Source organism: Mauremys mutica, chromosome 2, assembly GCF_020497125.1.
Source record: "Mauremys mutica isolate MM-2020 ecotype Southern chromosome 2, ASM2049712v1, whole genome shotgun sequence".
NCBI lineage: Eukaryota > Metazoa > Chordata > Testudines > Geoemydidae > Mauremys > Mauremys mutica.
The window spans coordinates 181,151,670-181,173,838 of NC_059073.1; the positions used below are offsets into that span (position 1 = coordinate 181,151,670).

At 42.7% G+C, this 22,169-nt stretch overlaps 1 protein-coding gene across 1 annotated transcript in view; it reads left to right on the forward strand.

Annotated features, from left to right (window-relative positions):
- The window catches only part of PLEKHG4B (pleckstrin homology and RhoGEF domain containing G4B), a 147,212-nt gene that overhangs the window by 107,018 nt on the left and 18,025 nt on the right, over window positions 1-22,169 (forward strand). The window contains exons 15-19 of the mRNA XM_045004839.1: window positions 3,645-3,897; window positions 16,956-17,045; window positions 17,162-17,386; window positions 17,711-17,881; window positions 19,386-19,566. Of these exons, the coding sequence (XP_044860774.1) occupies window positions 3,645-3,897; window positions 16,956-17,045; window positions 17,162-17,386; window positions 17,711-17,881; window positions 19,386-19,566 (920 nt within the window). The remainder of the gene's footprint in view (window positions 1-3,644; window positions 3,898-16,955; window positions 17,046-17,161; window positions 17,387-17,710; window positions 17,882-19,385; window positions 19,567-22,169) is intronic.

The following is a 22,169-nucleotide window of genomic DNA, read 5'->3' on the forward strand; positions in this document are numbered from 1 at the left end:
AACACCATACTCTGCAAGCAATCCCATTGAAGCCAGTGAGATTACTTATGGAGTAAGGTGATATTCAATTTGAGTAAGAATATCAGAATGTGTCCCATAGTAGTTCATAATTATACATTTTGTTTATAGTATCTGTGTATTATAGCTTTCAGGGGCTCCAGTTCAGCAAACCATCCTTATTCAGCAAAAAACTTAAGCAGATGGTTAAATCCCATTGACTTAATGATCTGGACGTTAAGCACATGCTTAATTGTGTTGCTGAATAGTAATGTTACCATCAATTTGTGCAACAGAGGAAGAACTGGCATCCTGTGTGATCTTTCTTGCATAGAAATTGGTGTTTTTAAAAGTCTGTTCAGTTTCCATTTTTTTAATCTGTAAAAGCTGCTTTTAAATGGGTCAAAACAAGCTGTCCAAACTGAATTATGTACTTTCCTCTTTTAAAACATATGTACGTTGACTTTTAGTAGTTACAAAAAAAAAATCCAATACAATCAAAGTAGTTTGTGGTTTTATTTGACTTTACTCATTTCATAAAAAAGAAGTTAACTTTGGAATGGCTCCACTTTTCCATAATGCCTTCTTATAAAATTAGGAGTCTTTATTTTCGGACTATGGAGGATATAGTCCTCCAGTGCAAATTTGTTCAGGTTAACAGCATCTTTTTCCCCATTTAAGCCCCAATCCTGCAGACACTTAAATCCATGCAAATGTGGGTACTTATCTTCAGACATAATTCCGTAATTTGATTATCTAATTATTCTGGACCACGTCATGGTGGGACCACAGACATTTATAGTATTTCACCAGGCTCAGTGGTTTAATGGGAGTTTACAAAAACTGCACCCAATCCTGCTAACAAATGTGAAAAAGGTTAGTCTAGTAGAACCACTGCGGTCAATGCCACTTATCAGATCAATAACTTTTATTCACATGGCTGAGTATTTGCAGGATTACATCTGCTAAGTTTTTTTTAATGCATTTGTATTGGATTATGTAGTTATTAAAGCATAAAAAGATTAAGTTTTGCTTATGATTTTCAACTCCAGAATGCCATGAGTTAAAATATGGTCTTCATTTCCTTATGGAAAAGTCCTTTAGAATTTAATAGGGACAAAATTGTATAGATTCTTATTGGTTATCTTAAAACCTATCACAGTTAATAAATACTGGCATACTTTTTGTAAGCTTTTTTTTATTATTATTTTTAATTATACTATAGAATTCTATTGGAAGTATAATTTAATTTTTCTATTAAATTATATAGGACTTTTCCATGAGGTGTAGCACAATGTAGTGATTCAAGAGTGAGGCTGCGTATGGACTCATGAGGTCTGATTTTCCTGTCATTTACATGAGTTTCACTTATTTACACTGGTATAAATTAGTGGGGAATCAAGGTCTTAGGTTCTAGTCCGAGCTCTCCACTGACTCAGTGTGTAGCCATGGGAAGTCTGCTAGGCATCCATGCAGTAGTTCCAATCCCAACCATTCAAAAACCATGAGTCAAGCCCCAAAATACATTAGCTTGGCTTACAAATCATGAGGTTTTTAAAATGTGGGGTCTATTATTTACCTTCTTGCATTTGTTAAGCTTTTGGGGGTCATGTTTTCTAACTTTTCTCTGCAGCCATGAGAGCTAGAAATGTATTTATTAAAAAACCTCAAGATTCTCATATGTTCACCTGACTCCAGGTGTTGGAGCTTTAAGAAAAACACCAAATATCACAGGAAGTCAAGGTAAAAATCTTGAGAGTTGACAATGTTGCTTCTACAGAGGCCAGCCACAACCTGTCCCTTAAATGCTTTGTGACTCTAATTACTCCTAGGTGGAGCTGGTTTGAACATTGCAAAATGTGAAGCTTTCAACAGAATTTTTAATGAAAATTTGAATTTTGATGAAAAATGAACTAATTTTTTCCCCCACAAAAACTGTCATTAAAATGTCCCGTTTTTCATCCAGCTCTACAGATGGGCAAACTAACGCTTCTTTCACAAAGTTGTTGTGCAGCTTACTTAATATTTGCAAAACACTTTTTGACCTCCTTGCTCCCTCTGGTGAGAAATGGGAGAAAAGAGGTCACAGTGTAATGCTTTGAGATCCCTGGCCTGGAGTACAACACTGAGCTCCAAATCCAGATTTTTATCCCACCTCACTTAAAGCTTGTGGTTGTCCAGATCTGGGATTTCGTTTTGGTGTTTGATCCAAGTTATTGGCCAGAGAATTCAGCCACAAATCTGGATTTGGATTCAAAACCCCAAGTTCAAGGATGTTTAGATCTAGGGTTTAAGATTCAAGCTCACCTCTAATCTTGACACTAAAGAGCTACTGTAAGATGCATTTCCCTTTTTGGACAGGAAATCCTGACTGAAGTTATTCTAGTTGGCCTCTGATGAAGGTTTAAGAGCTAGCCAATTTCATAAGGGAAAAAAATTCATAATATAAATAGTTATGTCCCCCCAGCTGATGGAATTGTTAGTATGTAACCTCAGATGCCGTTAAAATGATTTAATAAATCAAAAAGTTCTCTGTATTGTCATCAGCTATGTCCACCTCATTAAATCAAGTTTATTCAGCAGCATTTCCCATCATGATGACTCTACTGTAGTGGCTGGTTTTTGTTTGATTTGTTATGTTAGAAGTAAAGATTAAAATCTGTTCCTGTCATTGTTAACCATCCAAAAATGTTTTTACTATTTTTAAGTTGTTTATTAAATTATTGTAGGAATGTTAATATGAAAAAGAAAAAACTTAATTATTATGAAGTCAAACTTGTTCCATATTGTATTATCAAAAGTTCAGATAGCTTCAATTCCTTGCAAATAAAGTATACTAGTTAATGAAATCTCACCAAAACCAACATTTTCTGTACTTTTATTTCTCAATCAGATGGTCTATGAATGAGAATACACCTTTTTTCCTTAAAGAAATTGTTTGCTTCTATGTTGTCAAATGTTTAATGTTAATCAGAAATTTTTTCTTCCAAACTGATTGCTTCCTCAGTTTGCCTTGTTTTTCATAATCTGTTTTTGCTGCATGCAAATCTTCATGTAATTCTAGAACTGGTCACATATTTTAATCTTTCAGAACTGAACATGCTTTCTCAATGGGAGCTCATATTGTGTCAGAGGATATATTGTGTAGGGAAACTCATGAGAATTTAGCTATATGTTAGTTTATCATCCCAGGAATGTTGCTCTGTTTCCAAACAGAATGCAGGAATAGAAAAGGTTGTGACACTTTTGCAAATGCAACAGAAAGTTCTTTAATACAATGAAAAGTCTTTCCAGAGCTCAAAATTCTTTTTCTTTTTCTGGCTGCTTAGCTGTTACATTACAGCTGCTGTAGACTGTTGTAGACCAAATTCTGTCCTCTGGTATGCCCACGTAACTCCACTGAAGTCAGTGAGATTCCACCATTCTAACTGTGGGCAAAATTTGCTCGAGACGAGCAAAAAAAAACGTGAAAGATCTGTTGCTATAATGGTAAACAACTTAGCCACCAGTGCAACAGCATGATTTCCTCAAAGGACAAGTAAAAATTAGCCAAATAATGCAAATAGCAAAGACAGTCACTCAGTATTCAGTGATTACCCATTGTCATAATTTGTCAGTGTTCAAAACAGCTGTTCTGTGTTTTCCAGCAGCAAAGTGCAACATATAATGGATGAAATGATCACAACAGAAAGGGAATATGTTAGATCCTTAGGATATATCATCGACAACTATTTTCCAGAAATGGAAAGAATCGATTTACCTCAGGATTTACGAGGGAAGCGGAATATTATCTTTGGGAACCTGGAGAAGCTCTATGATTTCCATTGCCAGTATTTTCTAAAAGAGCTGGAACACTGCAGAGACTTCCCATTGCGTGTCAGCCACTGTTTTCTCAGACATGTAAGTCCTGTTCCCAAAGAAGGGTGAATTCTTAGAATCAGATATTTTGAGTTAATCACAGATCCTATTACCGAGTAAATAATGTCACTTACTTTTTTTGTGTTTCCCATAGTGTGTACGTTCTAGATGTCCTGTGATGAATGTTTACTGTTGTCTGTGTATGTGGCCTGTTGTCTTCTCTCAGAGAGTTGTACATGTATCCCTAGTTCCTCACGCAGCTGCACCTTTTGATATCTCAAAACATGCTGGCTGGACCCTTTCTAAATTTGCTAGAAGTAATACTTGAGTTTGCCACACAAGCCTCTAAGTTTTCAGTTTTCTATAATTATATATGTTTTCTATTAATTTTGTTTCCTATTATGAACCAATGCACAGGTGCTCTTATAGCATCATTTGTAATCACACTGGAAAAGTACCTAGTGTCATCTGATCACCCTAATGTCAAGGTGTGAGTTGGGACGAAGGGGCTGATATTGTTTCAAGCGGAAACTAATCTTAAATTCCACAATCTCACCTTATTGACAGTAATTTTCTTACAATAGACAAAGCATCAAATTGCTGCTTACACATCTGCTCTGACATGTGTGAACTACACCTGCTGAATATAGCAGACATTTAACCAGAGAAAAGATGGTGGTATGTGCTCTCTGTGTGTAATGTGTACACAGAGGGCTATGTTTTGGATGACACAGGGCTGTCCCTGGGGTGGGGAAGGGGGGTGGGGAAGAAGTGATGGATTCGTCTCTTTTGGGACTGACTGCACCAGCCCGTGGGGCCAGGAGCAGTTGCCCCGATTCGCTCTACCCAAGGGACAGCTCTGGGATGGCAGAAGGATCGTTCTGCATATACCAGGCTGGTCTGATGCGTGGCTTGTGGTTTTGGGTATCAGTCTCCAGCATTCCACTTGTAGTTTAATTGTGACACATGAACATTTCCACTCAGCTAATCAGATGTGTCTGGACAGAAAAATAAATTTAAAATTACATTTAAAAGCACTAACGTTTTGCTGTTTGGAAATGCCTTGTTGGGCCTCCTTCGCTGTGTGCCTAATTCTGACCCTCTCCTAGCAGGATGTTCAGGGCACATCCCTTCTTTCTGACTGATCCAGAGGATGGTGCAGCCATTGTGGAAAGGGGCATATAGCGGCTGAAATGGTGCTGCTCTATTGTCAGGACATGAGGAACCACTGATGAGGGTGGGGAGGTTATGCAAGTGAACGTGTCATTACCTTCCTGAGAGGCTCTGTGTGGACCTGGCCCCTCACTCCCCTGCAGAAATCTCAGTATGGCGCTAACACAGGGCAGAGAAAGGGGGAGGTCTTTAGCAACAAATGGCAGGGTTGAAGGGGAGTGCAATTGATTTAATTTTCCTGAAGGGAAGGTCCATCTTTCAAAAGTTTGGGAAACACTGATTTCAGGTCAATTTTTACTGTCGGGATAAGCAGAATGGGCCTGGTGATCAGGATTTCCTTGTAAAATGTTTTCAAAGACTTATAGTTGCATATTACACTGATTATGAGTTAAGCCAACTTTAAAATCCATCAAAATTAATGTTAATCATAGAATCATATAACTTAAGATCAGAAGGGACCATTATGATCATCTAGTCTGACCTCCCGCAAGATGCAGGCCACAAAAGCTGACCCACCCACTCCTGAAATAATTCTCTCCCTTGACTCAGCTGTTGAAGTCCCCAAATCCTGATTTAAAGACTTCAAGTAGCAGATAATCCTCCAGCAAGCAACCCCTGCCCCATGCTGCAGAGGAAGGCGAAAAACCTCCAGGGCCACTGCCAATCTACCCTGGAGGAAAATTCCTTCCCGACCCCAAATATGGCGATCAGCTGAACCCCAAGCATGCGGGCAAGACTCTCCAGCCAGACACTCAGGAAAAAGACTTTCAATATCCCAACATTGACCCTCGGTACTAATTACCGGTGGCGGCACGTTATTGACCTATTGACTAAATCACGTTATCCTATCAAACCATTCCCTCCATAAACTTATCAAGCTTAATCTTAAAGCCAGAGAGGTCCTTCGCCCCCACTGTTTTCCTCGGTAGGCTGTTCCAGAATTTCACTCCCCTGATGGTTAGAAACCTTCGTCTAATTTCAAGCCTAAACTTCCCGACTGCCAATTTATATCCATTTGTTCTCGTGTCCACATTAGTACTGAGCTGAAATAATTCCTCTCCCTCCCTGGTATTTATCCCTCTGATATATTTAAAGAGAGCAATCATATCTCCTCTCAACCTTCTTTTGGTTAAGGAAAACAAACCGAGCTCCTCAAGTCTCCTTTCATACGACAGGCTTTCCATTCCTCGGATCATTCTAGTGGCCCTTCTTTGTACCCGTTCCAGTTTGAATTCATCCTTTTTAAACATGGGAGACCAAAACTGCACACAGTACTCCAAATGAGGTCTCACCAACGCCTTGTACAACGGGACTAGCACCTCCTTATCTCTACTAGAAATACCTCGCCTAATGCATCCCAAGACCACATTAGCTTTTTTAACGGCCACATCACATTGCCGACTCATAGTCATCCTGCGATCAACCAGGACTCCGAGGTCCTTCTCCTCTTCCATTACTTCCAACTGGTGCGTCCCCAGCTTATAACTAAAATTCCTGTTAGTCATCCCTAAATGCATAACCTTACACTTCTCACTATTGAATTTCATCCTATTACTAATACTCCAGTTTACAAGGTCATCCAAATCTCCCTGGAGGATATCCCGATCCTTCTCCAAATTGGCAATACCTCCCAACTTCGTGTCATCCGCAAACTTTATCAGCCCACTCCTACTTTTGGTTCCAAGGTCAGTGATAAATAGATTGAATAAAATCGGACCCAAAACCGAACCTTGAGGAACTCCACTGGTAACCTCCCTCCAGCCCGACAGATCACCTTTCAATACGACCCGCTGCAGTCTCCCCTTTAACCAGTTCCTTATCCACCTCTGGATTTTCATTTCGATCCCCATCTTTTCCAATTTAACCAGTAATTCTTCATGCGGTACCGTATCAAACGCCTTACTGAAATCAAGATATATTAGATCCACCGCTTTTCCCTTGTCTAAAAAATCTGTTACTTTCTCAAAGAAGGAGATCAGGTTGGTTTGGCAGGATCTACCTTTCGTAAAACCATGTTGTAATTTGTCCCAATTGCCATTGACCTCAAGGTCCATAACTACTCTCTCCTTTAATATTTTTTCCATGACTTTACATACTACAGATGTTAAACTAACAGGCCTGTAGTTACCCGGGTCACTTTTTTCCCCTTCTTGAAAATAGGAACTATATTAGCTAATCTCCAGTCAAACGGTACAACCCCCGAGTTTAGAGATTCATTAAAAATTATTGCTAACGGGCTTGCAATTTCACTCGCCAATTCCTTTAATATTCTAGGATGAAGATTATCCGGGCCTCCTGATTTCATACTGTTAAGCTGTTCAAGTTTGGCTTCTACCTCGGATACTGTAATTTCCAACCCCGCACCTTCATTCCCATCAGTCACTCTGCCACTATTCCTAAGCCCTTCATTAGCCTCATTAAAGACCAAGGCAAAATATTCGTTTAAATATTGTACCATGCCTAGCTTATCCTTAATCTCCACCCCGTTTACAGTTTTAAGCGGTCCCACTTCTTCTTTCTTGGTTTTCTTTCTATTTATATGGCTAAAAAACCTTTTACTATTGGTTTTAATTCCCTTCGCAAGGTCCATCTCTACCCGGCTTTTGGCCTTTCTCACTGCATCCCTACACCCTCTGACCTCAATAAGGTAGGTTTCTTTGCTGATTCCTCCCATCTTCCACTCCTTGTACGCTTTCTGTTTTTTCTTAATCACCCCTCTGAGACGCTTGCTCATCCAGCTCGGTCTAAAACTGCTACCTACGAACCGTTTTCCCTTTCTCAGGATACAGGCCTCTGACCGCTCCTGCAACTTCAACCTGAAATAATCCCAGGCGTCTTCCGCCTTTAGATCCCTAAATATGTTAGTCCAATCCACTTCCCTAACTAGTCGCCTTAATTTAGTAAAGTTAGACCTTTTGAAATCGTAAACCTTAGTCTCAGATGCAATGTTGTTTATCCTTCCATTTATTTTGAACCGAATTAGCTCATGATCACTCGAGCCAAGATTGTCCCCTACAACCATTTCCTCAACAAGGTCCTCACTACTCACCAAAACCAAATCTAAAATGGCATTCCCCCTCGTCGGTTTAGCAACTACTTGATGAAGGAATTCATCAGCTATCACGTCTAGGAAAAACTGAGCCCTATTATTATTACTAGCATTTGTTCCCCAATCTATATCCGGGAAGTTAAAGTCTCCCATGATCATACAGTTCCTAATAGTATTTACCTCCTTAAAAACATTAAAGAGTTCTCTATCCATATCCAGGCTAGATCCCGGCGGTCTATAGCACACCCCAATCACTATCCCAGGGGAGGCTCTAGTAGTTTTCTTCCCTAATGTGACCATTGCCCAAACAGATTCTGTATTATCCATTCCATTACTAGTTATTTCATTACAGTTCACCTCATTATTGACATATAATGCTACTCCCCCACCTTTACCTTTGTTTCAGTCTTTCCTAAACAGCACATACCTTCCATACCTGTACTCCAGTCATGACTAGCGTTCCACCATGTTTCGGTTATTCCTACGATATCCGGTTTCAATTCTAGGACCAGGAGCTCCTATTCCTCCATTTTGCTACCTAGGCTTCTCGCATTGGTGAACAAACATCCTAATTTTTGCTGTTTGGCCTCTCTTACCTTTGTTACCCAATTTGGTAGGGACACAGTACCACCAGTATGACCTATTGGTCTAGTATCCATCCCCCCCCTCTTCCTTATGTCCAAACCCCTCCCTCTGGCTATATCCGTTCTTATCCTGTTGTCCTCCCTCTCAATGTTTAAATTTGGCGTGGAGAGTGCCTGGACATCTCCCAACCGTCTCCCCCCAATTCCTAGTTTAAAGCTCTTTTGATCAGATGAGCCAGCCTCCCTCCTAGAAGTCTATTTCCTTCCCTACTCAGGTGGAACCCATCCCGTGAGAACAGTTCTCTGTCCCCGAAAGCCTCCCAGTGCCCATACATCCCAAAGCCCTCCTTATAGCACCACTCCCTGAGCCAACTATTTATCATCACAATCCTGTCACCCCTTTGTCGCCCTTCCCTAGGGACAGGTAGAATCCCACTGAAGATCACCTGAGCCTCAATTTCCTTGAGCGTCTTACCCAGCCTGGCATAGTCTCCCTTGATTCTCTCCAGCGAGAATCTAGCCGTGTCATTCGTTCCTACATGAAGGATGATCAACGGGTTCTTACCTGCTCCTTTTAGGATCCTTTTCAACTGCAGGTCCACATCCCGTATTTTAGCACCCGGTAGACAGCACACCCTTCTGTTCTCCGGATCGGCCCTGGTCACAGGCCTGTCCAACCTTCTCAGTATGGAATCCCCAATCACGTAGACCTGCCTTTGCCTGGTGACAGTGCAGTCTGCTAACCTATCCCCCGTTCCTCCTGGTTGCAAGGTCCTTCCATTCCTATCATCCCTTGTAGTCCCCCTTGAGCCATCCTGCATCCTCCCGGGGCCCAAAGTTGGTGCTGTCTCCATCGACTCCTCCCCTCTTTCTATCGGACTAGCCGCTCTTCTCTTCTTCCTTGCCTTCCCACCGTCAGCTACCACCTGCTGTACCCCTTCCTCATTCTCCAAACCTTCAAACCTGTTCCTTAGCTCTATTTCTCCTTCACTGGCCCTCCTTTTCCCCTGCCTGCTTCTCACGGTCACATGCTTCCACTGCCCATGTTCCCCATCCAGCATTCCCGCCTCACAGGCCTTAGCCCCTGCTTCCCCCTGTACCTCTGAGCATTCCCCTTCAGCCAGAGCTTGCCTTTGCTCCATCAGCTGCTCAAGCCCCCTTCTAATCTCTACCAGGGTTTCTACCTGCATCTCTAGACCTAGGATCTTTTCTTCCATCAGCTCTATTAGGCGGCACTTCATGCATACATACCTCTGTTCTGAATGCTACGGTGACATGGCAAGCACTTGAACATCAGGAAATGACTGTTATGGTCAGAAATTCCTCAACATTTGACTGTTGTGTTAGAAACCACCGACTGGAATGTCCTATTCCACACACCTTAAGAGTTTTACAGGAGAAGACAGTTCCACACATTACAAGCTGGTCAATTTTTGGTACACAGATACGTAGGGGATGTGAAACCCCTTCCTCATTCACTGTGCATCTTACTTCACTGCGCATATCTGTGCAGTTCAGCCTTCCTTAGCCATGCATTCAAGTTTAGCAAGATAATCTGTGTAAAATTTATTGTACATCCAGATAACGTGATTTCAGTGTGTCATAACAAGGAAAATATACAGCAGTTTTCACCAGAACTTAGAAAGGTTCTTCTCAAACACTATTTCCATGCCAAATTTCAACTTTTTACCCGTGTCATTTCAGTGCTACCAGTGTTCAAAAATAGGTCATTTTTACAATGGGAAAAGCTTTTTTATTTTCATTTTCCACATACTGCAAAACACTGGAAATGTTTTTGCTCAGACTTTCCAAAAATGTTCACTTTGAAGCAGACACCATAATAGCAGCCTAAAAACCAAAAGTGACTGGGAGCTAGGGAGGGGGGAAAAGGCAGACGGGGCATAAAAGCATTTCTATTCTGCAACTTTTAACTATAGTGGTCATGGTTACTCTCACTATAATGAACTATTTCTCCCTACTTCTTTAACCACTTGGCCGTCATCAGTCATGATTCTGTGGTCCTGAGTGTTCATATACAATGGTTAAGGAGAGAGTACTGCAATATAGAAGGCTGGATACTTTTAAGAAAATAATTGTTGCGGTAGCAGCTCAGGGCTCAAGAGGTTTAATGTTTTTCCCATTGCTTGCTCCTGCATTTCTTTGTATTTTGGCTGTCCTCCTCTCATTTTGAAAAGCATATCTTAACAAATACTGCCCTATGGTTTGTGATTCACATAAATTGTTTTCTTATATCTTATACAAACTTTTGCCCCACTGTTATATTCCTTAATAGCCATCTTTGTCTGAACCACATATCCTCAGATGTTACCTTAGAGCAGAAGCCAATAGGTTTCTGTCTGTCTATTTCCGCTTTCTAAACCTGTTTCACTTTAATAAATTCCCATAGTGTCTGTTGAAGCCCTCTCAGTATGCCATAATTGTGTCAAAGTAACATTAAAAGCAGTTGGGAAATGAACAGTAATGGCTTGAAAAACACATCCAATTTCACATGGTGTTTCTTTACTCTTTCCTAATGAATCTGTGTAACCAATATTAACCACAAAAGAAAATTGCAACCCTGACAATAAACGATTGATTAAATAGCCCACTGTTTTTTAAGTAAGGAGATGATCTGAAAAGAGAATCATTTTTGTTGTGAATGCATAATGTAGGCCCCTCACCTGGAGCCACAGCTGTGATTTTTCCTATTGCCTAGGATGGAAAAGTCAGGATTTTATTACTTTCTCACCAGACCAGGGTGTTGTGAGGATTAATTTGTGTTTGTAAAGTTGAAAAGCATTGTATGCTGTATGTGCTGTTACTGACAAAGGAGCAAGTTATTCTAATCCTCATCCTCTTTGCAATGCATACTACCTCTAGTTTTCTAGAAAACAGAGAATCCTTCAAGTCATCTAGGAAAATCACCATTGTGCCTCCAGGTGGGATGTATGTTAATCACTTAGAACTCTATCTCTGTAAAGATTAATGGAAATGTGTCGCCTGTGTCCCCACCTGATTTGCAGAAAAAAAACAAGATATTATTCTGTTTATGCTAGGATAGTAAAACGAAACATATATTACAGAGGATAGGTGGGATGTAATAACCTGGCTCTCAGTCCACTGTAGCACTTAGACTATTTAATGAGGAGTCCTTGTGGCACCCTAGAGACTAACAAATTTGTTTGGGCACAAGTTTTCGTGGGCTAGAACCCATTTCATCAGATGCATGGAGTGGAAAATACAGGAGCAGGTATAAATGCATGAAAAGTGTGAGGTCAGTCTGATGAGACAATTCAATTGACAGCAGGATACCAAGGGAGGAAAAATAACTTTTGAAGTGGTAATGAGAGTGGCTCATTTCAGGCAGTTGACAGGAAGGTGTGAGTAACAGTAGGGGGAAATTAGTATGGGGAAATTAGGTTTAGGTTTTGTAATGACCCAACCACTCTCAGTCTTTATTCAGGCCTAATATGATGTTGTCAAGTTTGCAAATTAATTCCAGTTCTGCAGTTTCACGTTGGAATCTGTTTTCGAAATTTTTTTATTGAAGAATTTCCACTTTTAGGTCTGTTATTGAGTGACCAGGGAGATTGAAGTGTTCTCCTACTAGGTTTTGAATGTTACGATTCCTGATGTCAGATTTGTGTCCATTTACTCTTTTGCGTAGAGACTGTCCAGTTTGACCAATGTACATGGCAGAGGAGCATTGCTGGCACATGATGGCATATGTCACATTGGTAGATGTGCAGGTGAACGAGCCCCTGGTGGTGTGGCTGATGCGGTTAGGTCCTATGATGGTGTCCCTTGAATAGATATGTGGACAGAATCGGCACCAGGGTTTGTTCCAGGATTTGGTTCCTAGGTTGGTGTTTTTGTTGTGTGGTGTGTAGTTGCTGGTGAGTATTTGCTTCAGGTTGGAGGGCTGTCTGTAAGCGAGGACTGGCCTGTCCCCCAAGGTCTGTGAGAGTGAGGGATCATCCTTCAGGATAGGTTGTAGATCTTTGATAAATACTAATTTCACCCTACTGTTACTCACACCTTCCTGTCAACTGTCTGAAATAAGCCACTCTCATTACCACTTCAAAAGTTATTTTTCCTCCCTTAATTGGTATCCTGCTGTTAATTGAATTGTCTCATTAGACTGACCTCACACTTGGTAAGGCAACTCACATCTTTTCATGTATTTATACCTGCTCTTATATTTTCCATTCCATGCATCTGATGAAGTGGGTTCTAGCTCACAAAAGCTTATGCCCGAATAAATGTGTTAGTCTCTAAGGTGCCACAAGGACTCCTTGTTGTTTTTGTTGACACAGACTAACACGGCTACCACTCTGAAACCTAGAGTATTTAATGTTATTCATGTCTAATGGGCTTTACAAACACTGGAAGACTAACTCTTTGGGCCAGACTCTGACCTTCAGAAGTGATTCCATCCAGGAACCTGTTGCTTGTGCTCAGCTTGCAGACGTTCCCCCAGCATGGATGTGTCAGTCCTTGATATTTACTTTGTCCATATTGCTCAGTTAGTAGGTTAAGGGATGCTGGTAGATAAGGAAGAAATTTGCTGTGGTGATTTTCTGCTCTAGAAGACGGTGTCCTGGACTCAGATTCTTTCAGGCTGCATTTTGCACATAGTGCTATTTCCTGCTCAAGGCGTGGTGAAAGAGGAAGAGATTACTTTAGTGCTCATTACTAGACACTATTAGTATGAAAGTGGGAGTTGTTTACTGATGTCTCAGACCCTTTTGAAAGCTCTGGGCCATAGCAGGGTGGCCAATTTGAATGATAGTTCCTCAGGCTGAGATCTGAGCCTCTTTCCCTTTGTAGAGGAAAGCGATAGCTTTGTTGATTCTGTGTGTGTTTAGGGTTGGATGGGTGAGACAACTTTAATACCAGGTCGGATCTTTCTCAGTCCAGTGACACATGAGAAGTTGCTCCTTTCCTGTTTCTCCCGCTCCTCTCTTCATCCTTGAGCATATGCTGTACCATTCCCTTTGGCCCACATCCTCAGTTTGCCAGATATCCGGCCTGCACATGAAAAGCTTGTTTGTCTGCTCTCCTGGGTTCTACTTGTCTGAAAGGAGCAAATACCAGTGTGCTGCTTACAATGTGGCTGATTCGTCAGGGAAGCTTAGTTGGGGAAGTTGGGCAAGAGGGTTTTGTAGCACTGCCCTTCCAAACGACTCTCCCAGCGTGCTCATTGTTTTGTGAGTGCAGGCACAAGGGAACCATGACATGTTCTTCTGCCTGTAGCTGGTACTCAGCAGCACCAGATTGTCTTTGACTCATATGTCCTGCTATTCAGCTGAGTAGTGGTTTTGGGCTGTGTTCCAGTACCTGGATGAAAAGCAAGCCTCTTCGCTCTTGCCAGTCCCGCCACTCAACTAACTGGCAGTTTTCACTCATACTCTGTTAATCTGCTTGGGAGCCATCACTAAGCCCAGAGGAAGGGGACCTGCCCTTGCTCCCCATGTTCTCGAGCGTTACACTTGAGGGAGTAATGCAGGGGAGCCTGGAGTGGGAGCTATAACCCTAAACTTCATACAGGCCCTTTATTGCTAGGGCTGCCACCTTATACATTAGCTGTTGCAGGAGAAAGAGAGGCTGATGTCCTAATTCTGTGGGCTCCAGCAGAGGATTTCAGGGATCAAACTGTCTCCAGCTCATATAGGCCCCCGCAGTTTCTCTGTTAGTTATCCTGTTCTCATACTAGGAATAACAACATAAAAGGAGGCAGACCCTTGTAAAGATTAGGACAAAGGATGGCCTTTCATTGATGGGTGGGGGGTTATAAAAAAATTAATATATTCATGAGGCATTTTTAAAAAATGTCTGATTTTTTTTTTGAAGAAAAAAAAAAACTAAAACCAAGGATTTTTTTGGTTTTCAAACTCACTTATTTTACCTTCTTTCTGCTTATTTTATTCCCTCCCACCCCCCTCTTTCATTTTCAGTGTCAAAATGGAAAAAAGGGAAAGAGGGAGAAATAGAAAAAGGAGGAGAAAGAAACCTGGAAAACTGAAAAATTTGATCTTCTTTTGACAGGAGCTTTGCCTGAGAAAGTATTATAGAACCTGATCATTTGATATCTGAATTCCCTTATTATTCGATGGATAAACTGGGAGAAGCACAATTGTGCCGTATTTTTATAAATACTCTATTGTATCAACACAAACTATCTGAAAAACTATTCTACAATATCAGGCAAAAATCAGAGAACAGTTCATAATAATCTGTTTATTTTTTCTTTGAAAAGAAAACCAACATTTACTTATTGGTTGCTTGCTCGGATTGTATTATGAGGGGAAGATCTGTTTGTTTATCCGTACATGATTTGTTTGGGTCCCGTTAGTTTAAAGGAAGGAAGAAGATAATTTGTTTAATAAGAAGGAAAACAAACATGTGAAGTGAAAAAGATTGTTTATTTCAGTCTTCCGAGGCAATGGGAAAATAGTGATCTTGCCTGATCTTTTTATACCTTCCAATGAATTGGGAAGCTTCCCTCATGTCCAGGGAATTTAAAAGGGGATCTTTTTGTATGCTTTAATACCATTCAGTTATTGGAGAAGATCTCATTCTGTCCTAAAGACTAGATTGGGCACAATGCTATCTAGATATCCATCTATAACACACTCAGCACTGGGACCTGAAGCCCAGATTCACAAAGGGACTTAGGTGCTGCAACACTGAGCGTCACAGTGCATAACTTTTAGGCACCTAGACAATCTCAGGAGCAACACCGCTTTTCACAAAGGCCAGCACACTGGGTGAGAAGCCACCTAAGCTAGCCCCAATGGGAGATGCTGAGGACAAGAGTGTGTCCTATGCCCCGCCCCTCTCATGGAGACAGGCACCTAAGTCTGGGCCGCAAGGAGGTGCCTATTTCTCCTAGCAATTCATGAATGGGAGTCAGGTGGCTTGGGCACCTAGGGTATTTCTTTTGAGAATGAGTATGGATACGTTTACGTTACTTTTTAAAATTCACGACAGAGCGTCCCAGAGCCCGCGTCTTCAGACTGGGGTTTGCGGGGCTTGGGCGCCAGCACTAAAAATAGCAGTGTAGCTGCTGCGGCTTGGGCTGGTGCTCAGCCTCTGAAGCCCAACCCAGCTTCAGAGCTCAGTCCCAAGCGTCTACCCAGCTGTTTTTAGTGCAGCACCGCAAGCCCGAGTCTGTAGCCCCAGACGCTGAGATTCATTGCTGCAAGTTCTAAAATGCAGCATAGAGGTACCCTTAGGTGCCTGCCTAGCTCCATGCAAACGGCCGAAGGAGGAGGTGGTGGTGTTACCCACCTTAGAACTTTAAGCCCAGTGGTTAGAGCACTTGCCTGAGAGACAGGAGACTTCTGTTCAGATCCTTTCTCCCCCCTCTGGTGGGGATGGGGGGAGAATTGAACATGAGTCCACATCCCAGGCACGTGCTCTAATCCCTGGGCTAAAAGTTACAAGGTGGTCACTGCTGTCACCATCTCCCCCCGCCAGTTTTGGAACGGGACCCGATCCAGTAGGCAGCCTTTGAGCACACACATCAGATAAGATGCTGCATGCAAGTTAGGCAATCAAACTCCTGTCTTCTGCAATTCGTGAATTGCTCTGGGGCTTAGATGGGAGAAAAGTGCCCGGACACCTAGAGGGAGGCAGCAGTGCGCATGCCCAAAGGCAGGAACTTGAGCACTGAGGGAACTTTTAATGTGAAATTTTGACAACAAATGACTTTAAGCACCTACAGGGTTTGGCGAGAGTTTTGAGAATCGTAGGAGAGCCTAAAACTGGGATTTAGGTGCCTAGGTACCTTTGCGACCCCATCCCCCAACTGGAGTGCCTTACAATTTCTAATGGTTCTAAATTAACTCTAGCATACATCAGGAAACACTTTCTCATGTGAGTAGCCCTTACTCACATGAATGATCCTGACAAACTCACATGAGTTGCCAATATTGTTTAAAGTCAGCCTGGCTGATTGAGCATTTAGATACTGTAATGAAGGGTGCTCTAGAAATACCTACCATAGACAGTTGAAACAGATGAATTTCGCAAATTGTTCAATCTGGAAGAGCTGAAAATTATAGAGAACTAAATCTCCTAAATAAATGGTTCTTGGATGTCCATTGCCGAAATGTGTCTAGATTAAAGCACCTCCTGCAGTTTTGGATTGGAATACATCCATTGGGGGAGGGGGTGTGTTATAAACTGTACATGATTTCTGTACAAAACTGATGTTAAATGGAGACGGAATTGATCATTGGAGAAATAGAAAATAACAAGGAATAACATCTTTTCCTGTACTTTTTCAGGAAGAACAGTTTGGAATGTATGCATTATACAGCAAGAACAAACCACAATCGGATGCTTTGCTTACAAGCCATGGAAATGCATTCTTTAAAGTAATTACTATCCAGTTTCTTATTTAATGTGAATTGTGTGAACACCACTCACTGCCGTGTGTACTTTTATGCAGTATATCAAATATTGTTTACACATTCCTTTAATATTCCCACAGAATAAACAACAGGATTTAGGTGATAAGATGGATCTGGCTTCCTATCTGCTGAAGCCTATTCAAAGAATGAGCAAATATGCTCTTCTTCTAAAAGATATGATCAAAGAGTGCACTAAGACCCAGGAGCAGGAGCTCAATGATCTCAGGGCAGCTGAAGAAATGGTAAAATTCCAGCTTCGTCATGGAAACGACTTGCTTGCTATGGATGCCATTAGAGGGTGTGATGTAAGCATTTCTCAGTCCTTCCTTTATTTTTCAAATATCCCCTTGGCTTTGCTGCTGCAGTTTTCATTCAAAGACAGAAAGTTGCTAAGAGGCAGATTATTTATTTTATTTTATTATATATATGTTGTAGCACATAGGAGCCCTAGTCATGGTCCAGGACCCCATGTGCCAGGCCCTGTACAAATACAGAGTCAGAAGACAGTCCGTGGCCCTAAGAGTGTACAGTCTAAGTGACATAATGCACTTCCCCCATTCGTCCTTGGACTGGACAAAATCGCTCAGCTGTCCCTTATCTTTAGTAGCATTGTCATTTTCTCCAATCAGGTCAATTTGAAAGAACAAGGACAGCTGAGATGTCAAGATGAGTTTATTGTTTGCTGTGGAAGAAAGAAGTATTTGAGACATGTCTTCCTTTTTGAAGACCTCATCTTGTTTAGCAAAACAAAAAAGATTGATGGGGGATATGACATCTACATGTACAAACAATCATTCAAGGTAAATGTAATCCTGCTGTTATGGTTTGGATAGCATGTACAATGCAGCATGCCTCCTGCCATCTGCTTAGTAATCTGAGTGGACAGGAACCCCATCTGTTTGACAATGGTAGGTGAAGGATCACAGTTCCATTGTACGTTACATTTCAAGTAGTTTGTGTGTGTTTTCTAAAAGTTGGAAAAAATGAGAGAAACAGAAACTGATGAGTAAAATGAGCAAAACATGTCTGCGTGTATATACGCTGTATCATAAGTGCATGTATGTCTTGCTGGACAGGACTCATGGGAAACCAGGTGTTTCCTGTAGAAATAATTATTTTTAACATTTCTTTCATTACAACAAGAAGCACCAGATATGTAGTTATGCCCTCTCAGCCACCATTCTGACTACAGACTTGTACCTCTCAGTCTTAAGAGGTGTATGTGTGTGAAGCCAGGGTTTGCAACTATCTTTGTTTGGCAACACCAGATATATGCAAAACCCTGATTCACCAAAGCATGTGCTTAACTTTAAACATATGCTGAACTGAATTGTTGAACTGAGGCCAAACATAGAGCATTCACCCTGCATACTAGACCCCAAGGGGCAGATCGTCAGCTGATATATGTTGAACTATGACAACATCCACTAGCTGAAGATCTGCCTTCAGATATTCAGCTTCAACTTAATTCATTGCAGCTCTCTGAACTTCTGAGGATTCTGTGCTTCTCCTAGATTTTAACACTGCCATCTCCATGCTGCTATACAAAGAGATCAGGGCCGGCTCTAGGCACCAGCGGGCCAAGCACCCGCTTGGGGCGGCATCCTGGGGAGGGCGGCAGAGGGCCCTGGTGGACCTTCCGCAGGCATGCCTGCGGGAGGTCCACCGGAGCCGCTGACCCGCAACCGCCAGAGCGCCGCCCCGCCCCAGCAAATCCTAGCCGCGGCTGGGAGTTAAAAGGCTCTGGGCTCCCCGCCGCCGCGGGCAGCCCGGAGCCTTCTGATTCCCGGCCGCGGCTGGGAGTTAAAAGGCTCTGGGCTGCCCGCCGCGGCGGGCAGCCCGGAGCCTTCTGATTCCCAGCCGCGGCTGGGATTTAAAAGGCTCTGGGCTCCCCGCCGAGGCGAGCAGCCCGGAGCCTTCTGATTCCCAGCCACGGCTGGGAGTTAAAAGGCTCTGGGCTCCCCGCAGGGGGAGCCCAGAGCCCTTTAGACACGCCTGCCGCCCTAAGGGCGCACGGACTGCCCCCCCCAGCCCAGGGCGGCAATTCAGTGTGCTGCTTGGGGCGGCAAAAACTCTAGAGCCGGCCCTGAAAGAGATCACATGGGGAAACTAGAGTGCTGACTCGGGATATTGAAAATTCAAACAGAAATATTTATAGCTATGTGTACAGTTGTACTAGCAAGGAATCAAGATGAAGACATTTTTCTACCATTATAGAATGAGCAATGCAAAGAATTCCACTAGATCAGTTTGTTATAAATGTTTCCATCCAGTTGAATGTGTGCTTTTAAAATATGATTTTAGACGGCTGAGATTGGGATGACAGAGAATGTTGGAGACAGTGGTCTGCGATTTGAAATCTGGTTTAGAAGGAGGAGGAAATCCCAGGACACATACATCCTTCAAGCAAACTCAGCAGAAGTTAAAATTGCTTGGACCAGTATCATAGGAAGGATTCTTTGGAGACAAGCTCTGAGAAATCGAGGTACACCAACTATTTAATTCAGAAAGAGATTGAAGGGTTTAGCAGTCTACTCCTTGTAGTTCTATAAAGGCAAGTCAAACAATCCCATTAGGTGACCCTTATATGTCTGCAATCACCAAAGACTTCAATTTTAAAAAAGCAACCGGAAAACAGTTTCTTCAAACAGCACTCCTAAAACAATTACAGCACAATAAAATTGTCTCTCTACAATTAGCAGGCTTTGGGAGGGCCTCTTAGATATGTTGCGAGCACTGTGGGCAAACCTAGTTTTTAAACACTGGATTTTTATTGCTTATTACAACAATCTGTAACCCACTAACTCCCCTTTTTGTCTTATGACTGCAGAGGTGTTAACAGGCCATTCTATCTTGAATGGTCCCTTAGACTCTGTGCTAACTACTTATGCTAAACTATCTGTCCCACCTTGCATTTTGCTATGATGCTGGGGGTTCCTTTCCCAGATCTGAAAAAGAAATTGGTCTAATAAAAGATATTACCTCACCCACTGTGTCTCTCTACTAGCCTGGGACCAATATGGCTACAGCTATACTGTATACCCTTAATGGTGGTAAGTATGGAACATAACCCCCTGGGAAACCTATGTGGAATACACACTTGGTTTTCAGTCTTGCCACAGTAGGTAGCACTGCTTCTTACAAATGCAGCTAATCAGGGGTGAAAGTAACTTAAAGGACTTGCCGGTACTCCAGAGTCCTGCAGAGGGGGAGGGGCCTCTACCGGAAGAGGTGTGGCCTCTATCAGAAGAGGTGGGTCCTTTAAAACCCAAGGCTTTTAAATCAGGATTTAAAGGGCTTGGGGATTCAGCTGAAGCTAGGAGCCGGGCCCTTTAAATCACCCCCGGAACTACTAGCTGCAGAGGCTGCTGGGAGCCCTGGGGTTTGGGCAGGGGTGAAAGTAATTTACATTTCTTACCCATATGGTCCAATCGCAAGCAACCCACCTCTCCTACATACTTCATGGATCCCTCCCATTGCAAGACATAGATAGAGAAAATAAAACTACTATTACTACTACCAGTACTGTCTGTAATAAAACTTTACTATTGGAATAAGCCTGAAAAAGTGAAAACTCACTGTCACATTTTTCTCTGTCTTCCCTCCTCCACCAGCCAGGCTGTGGACACTAGGCTCCATGCTTTCTCCCTGTCTGGCACTGAGCAGCAGCTGCAGGGGCTTCCCTCTAGCTTGCAGCTTGGAGCAGGGAGACTGGCTGAGGGAGGGAAAAGCCTGCCTCCTGCATAAGAACAGTTTAAACTCAGCTGTTCCCTGCGCGGTTCAGTAACATTTCAAAGAGGATCTGCAAGCAGTTTGGACATCACAACCATGATCCTCTGCTGGGGAGGGAATGGGATAGATTTGAACTTGGAAATGGTTCCTGATTTTGATTACGTTTTTTGTGCATAGGAGATCCCCTCATCCAGGGGGCAGAAAAGAACTGCCCCTGCCTTGGTCACACACACCCTTCCCCCTCCCACTCCCAACAACAACTGGGAGTGAAATTAACAAGGATGCCAGAAACGGCTTCTAACCCTGGGGGCTGAACTGTGCAGGGAACAGCTGAGTTTAAACTGTTCTTATGCAGGCTGCAGCAGCAGGCATCTCAGCCAGTGTCCCTACTGCAAGCTAGAGCCTAGAGGAGAACCCCTGCTGGGGTGGAGGGGGAGAAATGCAGAGCCTTGTCTGCAGCCTGGCTGGAGGAGGGGGAGGGAGGAGACGAGAAACCAATGTGACAGTGAGTTTTCCCCTTCCACCTGCTTTTATTAGCTCTGGATTTAAGCTGTGCAGCCAAATGCTTGTATTTGTTGTGTATATTAGTATTGGAGACAAGATCTCCTCATCCCGGGGGCAGACAAGGACTGCCCCTGCCATGGTCAAACACACCCTCCCCCCTCCCCACACCTACTGTGAGTGAAATTAACAAGGATGCCAGAAACCCCTCCTAACCCCGAGGGCTGAACCACTCAGGGAACAGCTGAGTTTAAACTATTCTTATGCAGGGGGCAGGCTTCTTCCTCCCTCAGCCAGTCTCCTTTTCTTACCAGTCCTCCGTACCGGCCCGTACCAGCTTACTTTTACCTCTGCAGCTAATAGTGCTTAGAAGTGAGTTCCAGAAGAAAAAATTGGGTTGCTGCCCTTTCTTGGGGGAGGATTTTTTTTTAAGGGCTATGAGTAAAACTTTTTGTTCATCAGACATGCAGGGTGGTGAAGAGCTCTCCTTGTTTGTTTTAATGTTAGAAATATCAGTGCAGGGAGCTCTGGTCTTGCTACAGGTCTCTTTGGAAGCTCCAAATGTGAATTGTGAGCTTTCTCAGTCCTTATTTGAAGGGCAAATTAAATCTTTAACCAATACATCTTTCTCCCATGGATTTGTCAGGCACTTAAGTTAAATTGATGCAGACAAAATCAAAACAAATGACAAAAGAGGGCAAAGAGTTTCAAGCAGTCTGATTCAAAAATACCTCCCCCTCTTTTAGTCCAGTAGTATCGCTGATGAGACAAAGTGGGTGAGGTAATACCCTTTTTTGGACCAACTTCTGTGGGTGAAAGACCCTTTCAAGCTTAGACAGAGCTCTTCTTCAGGTC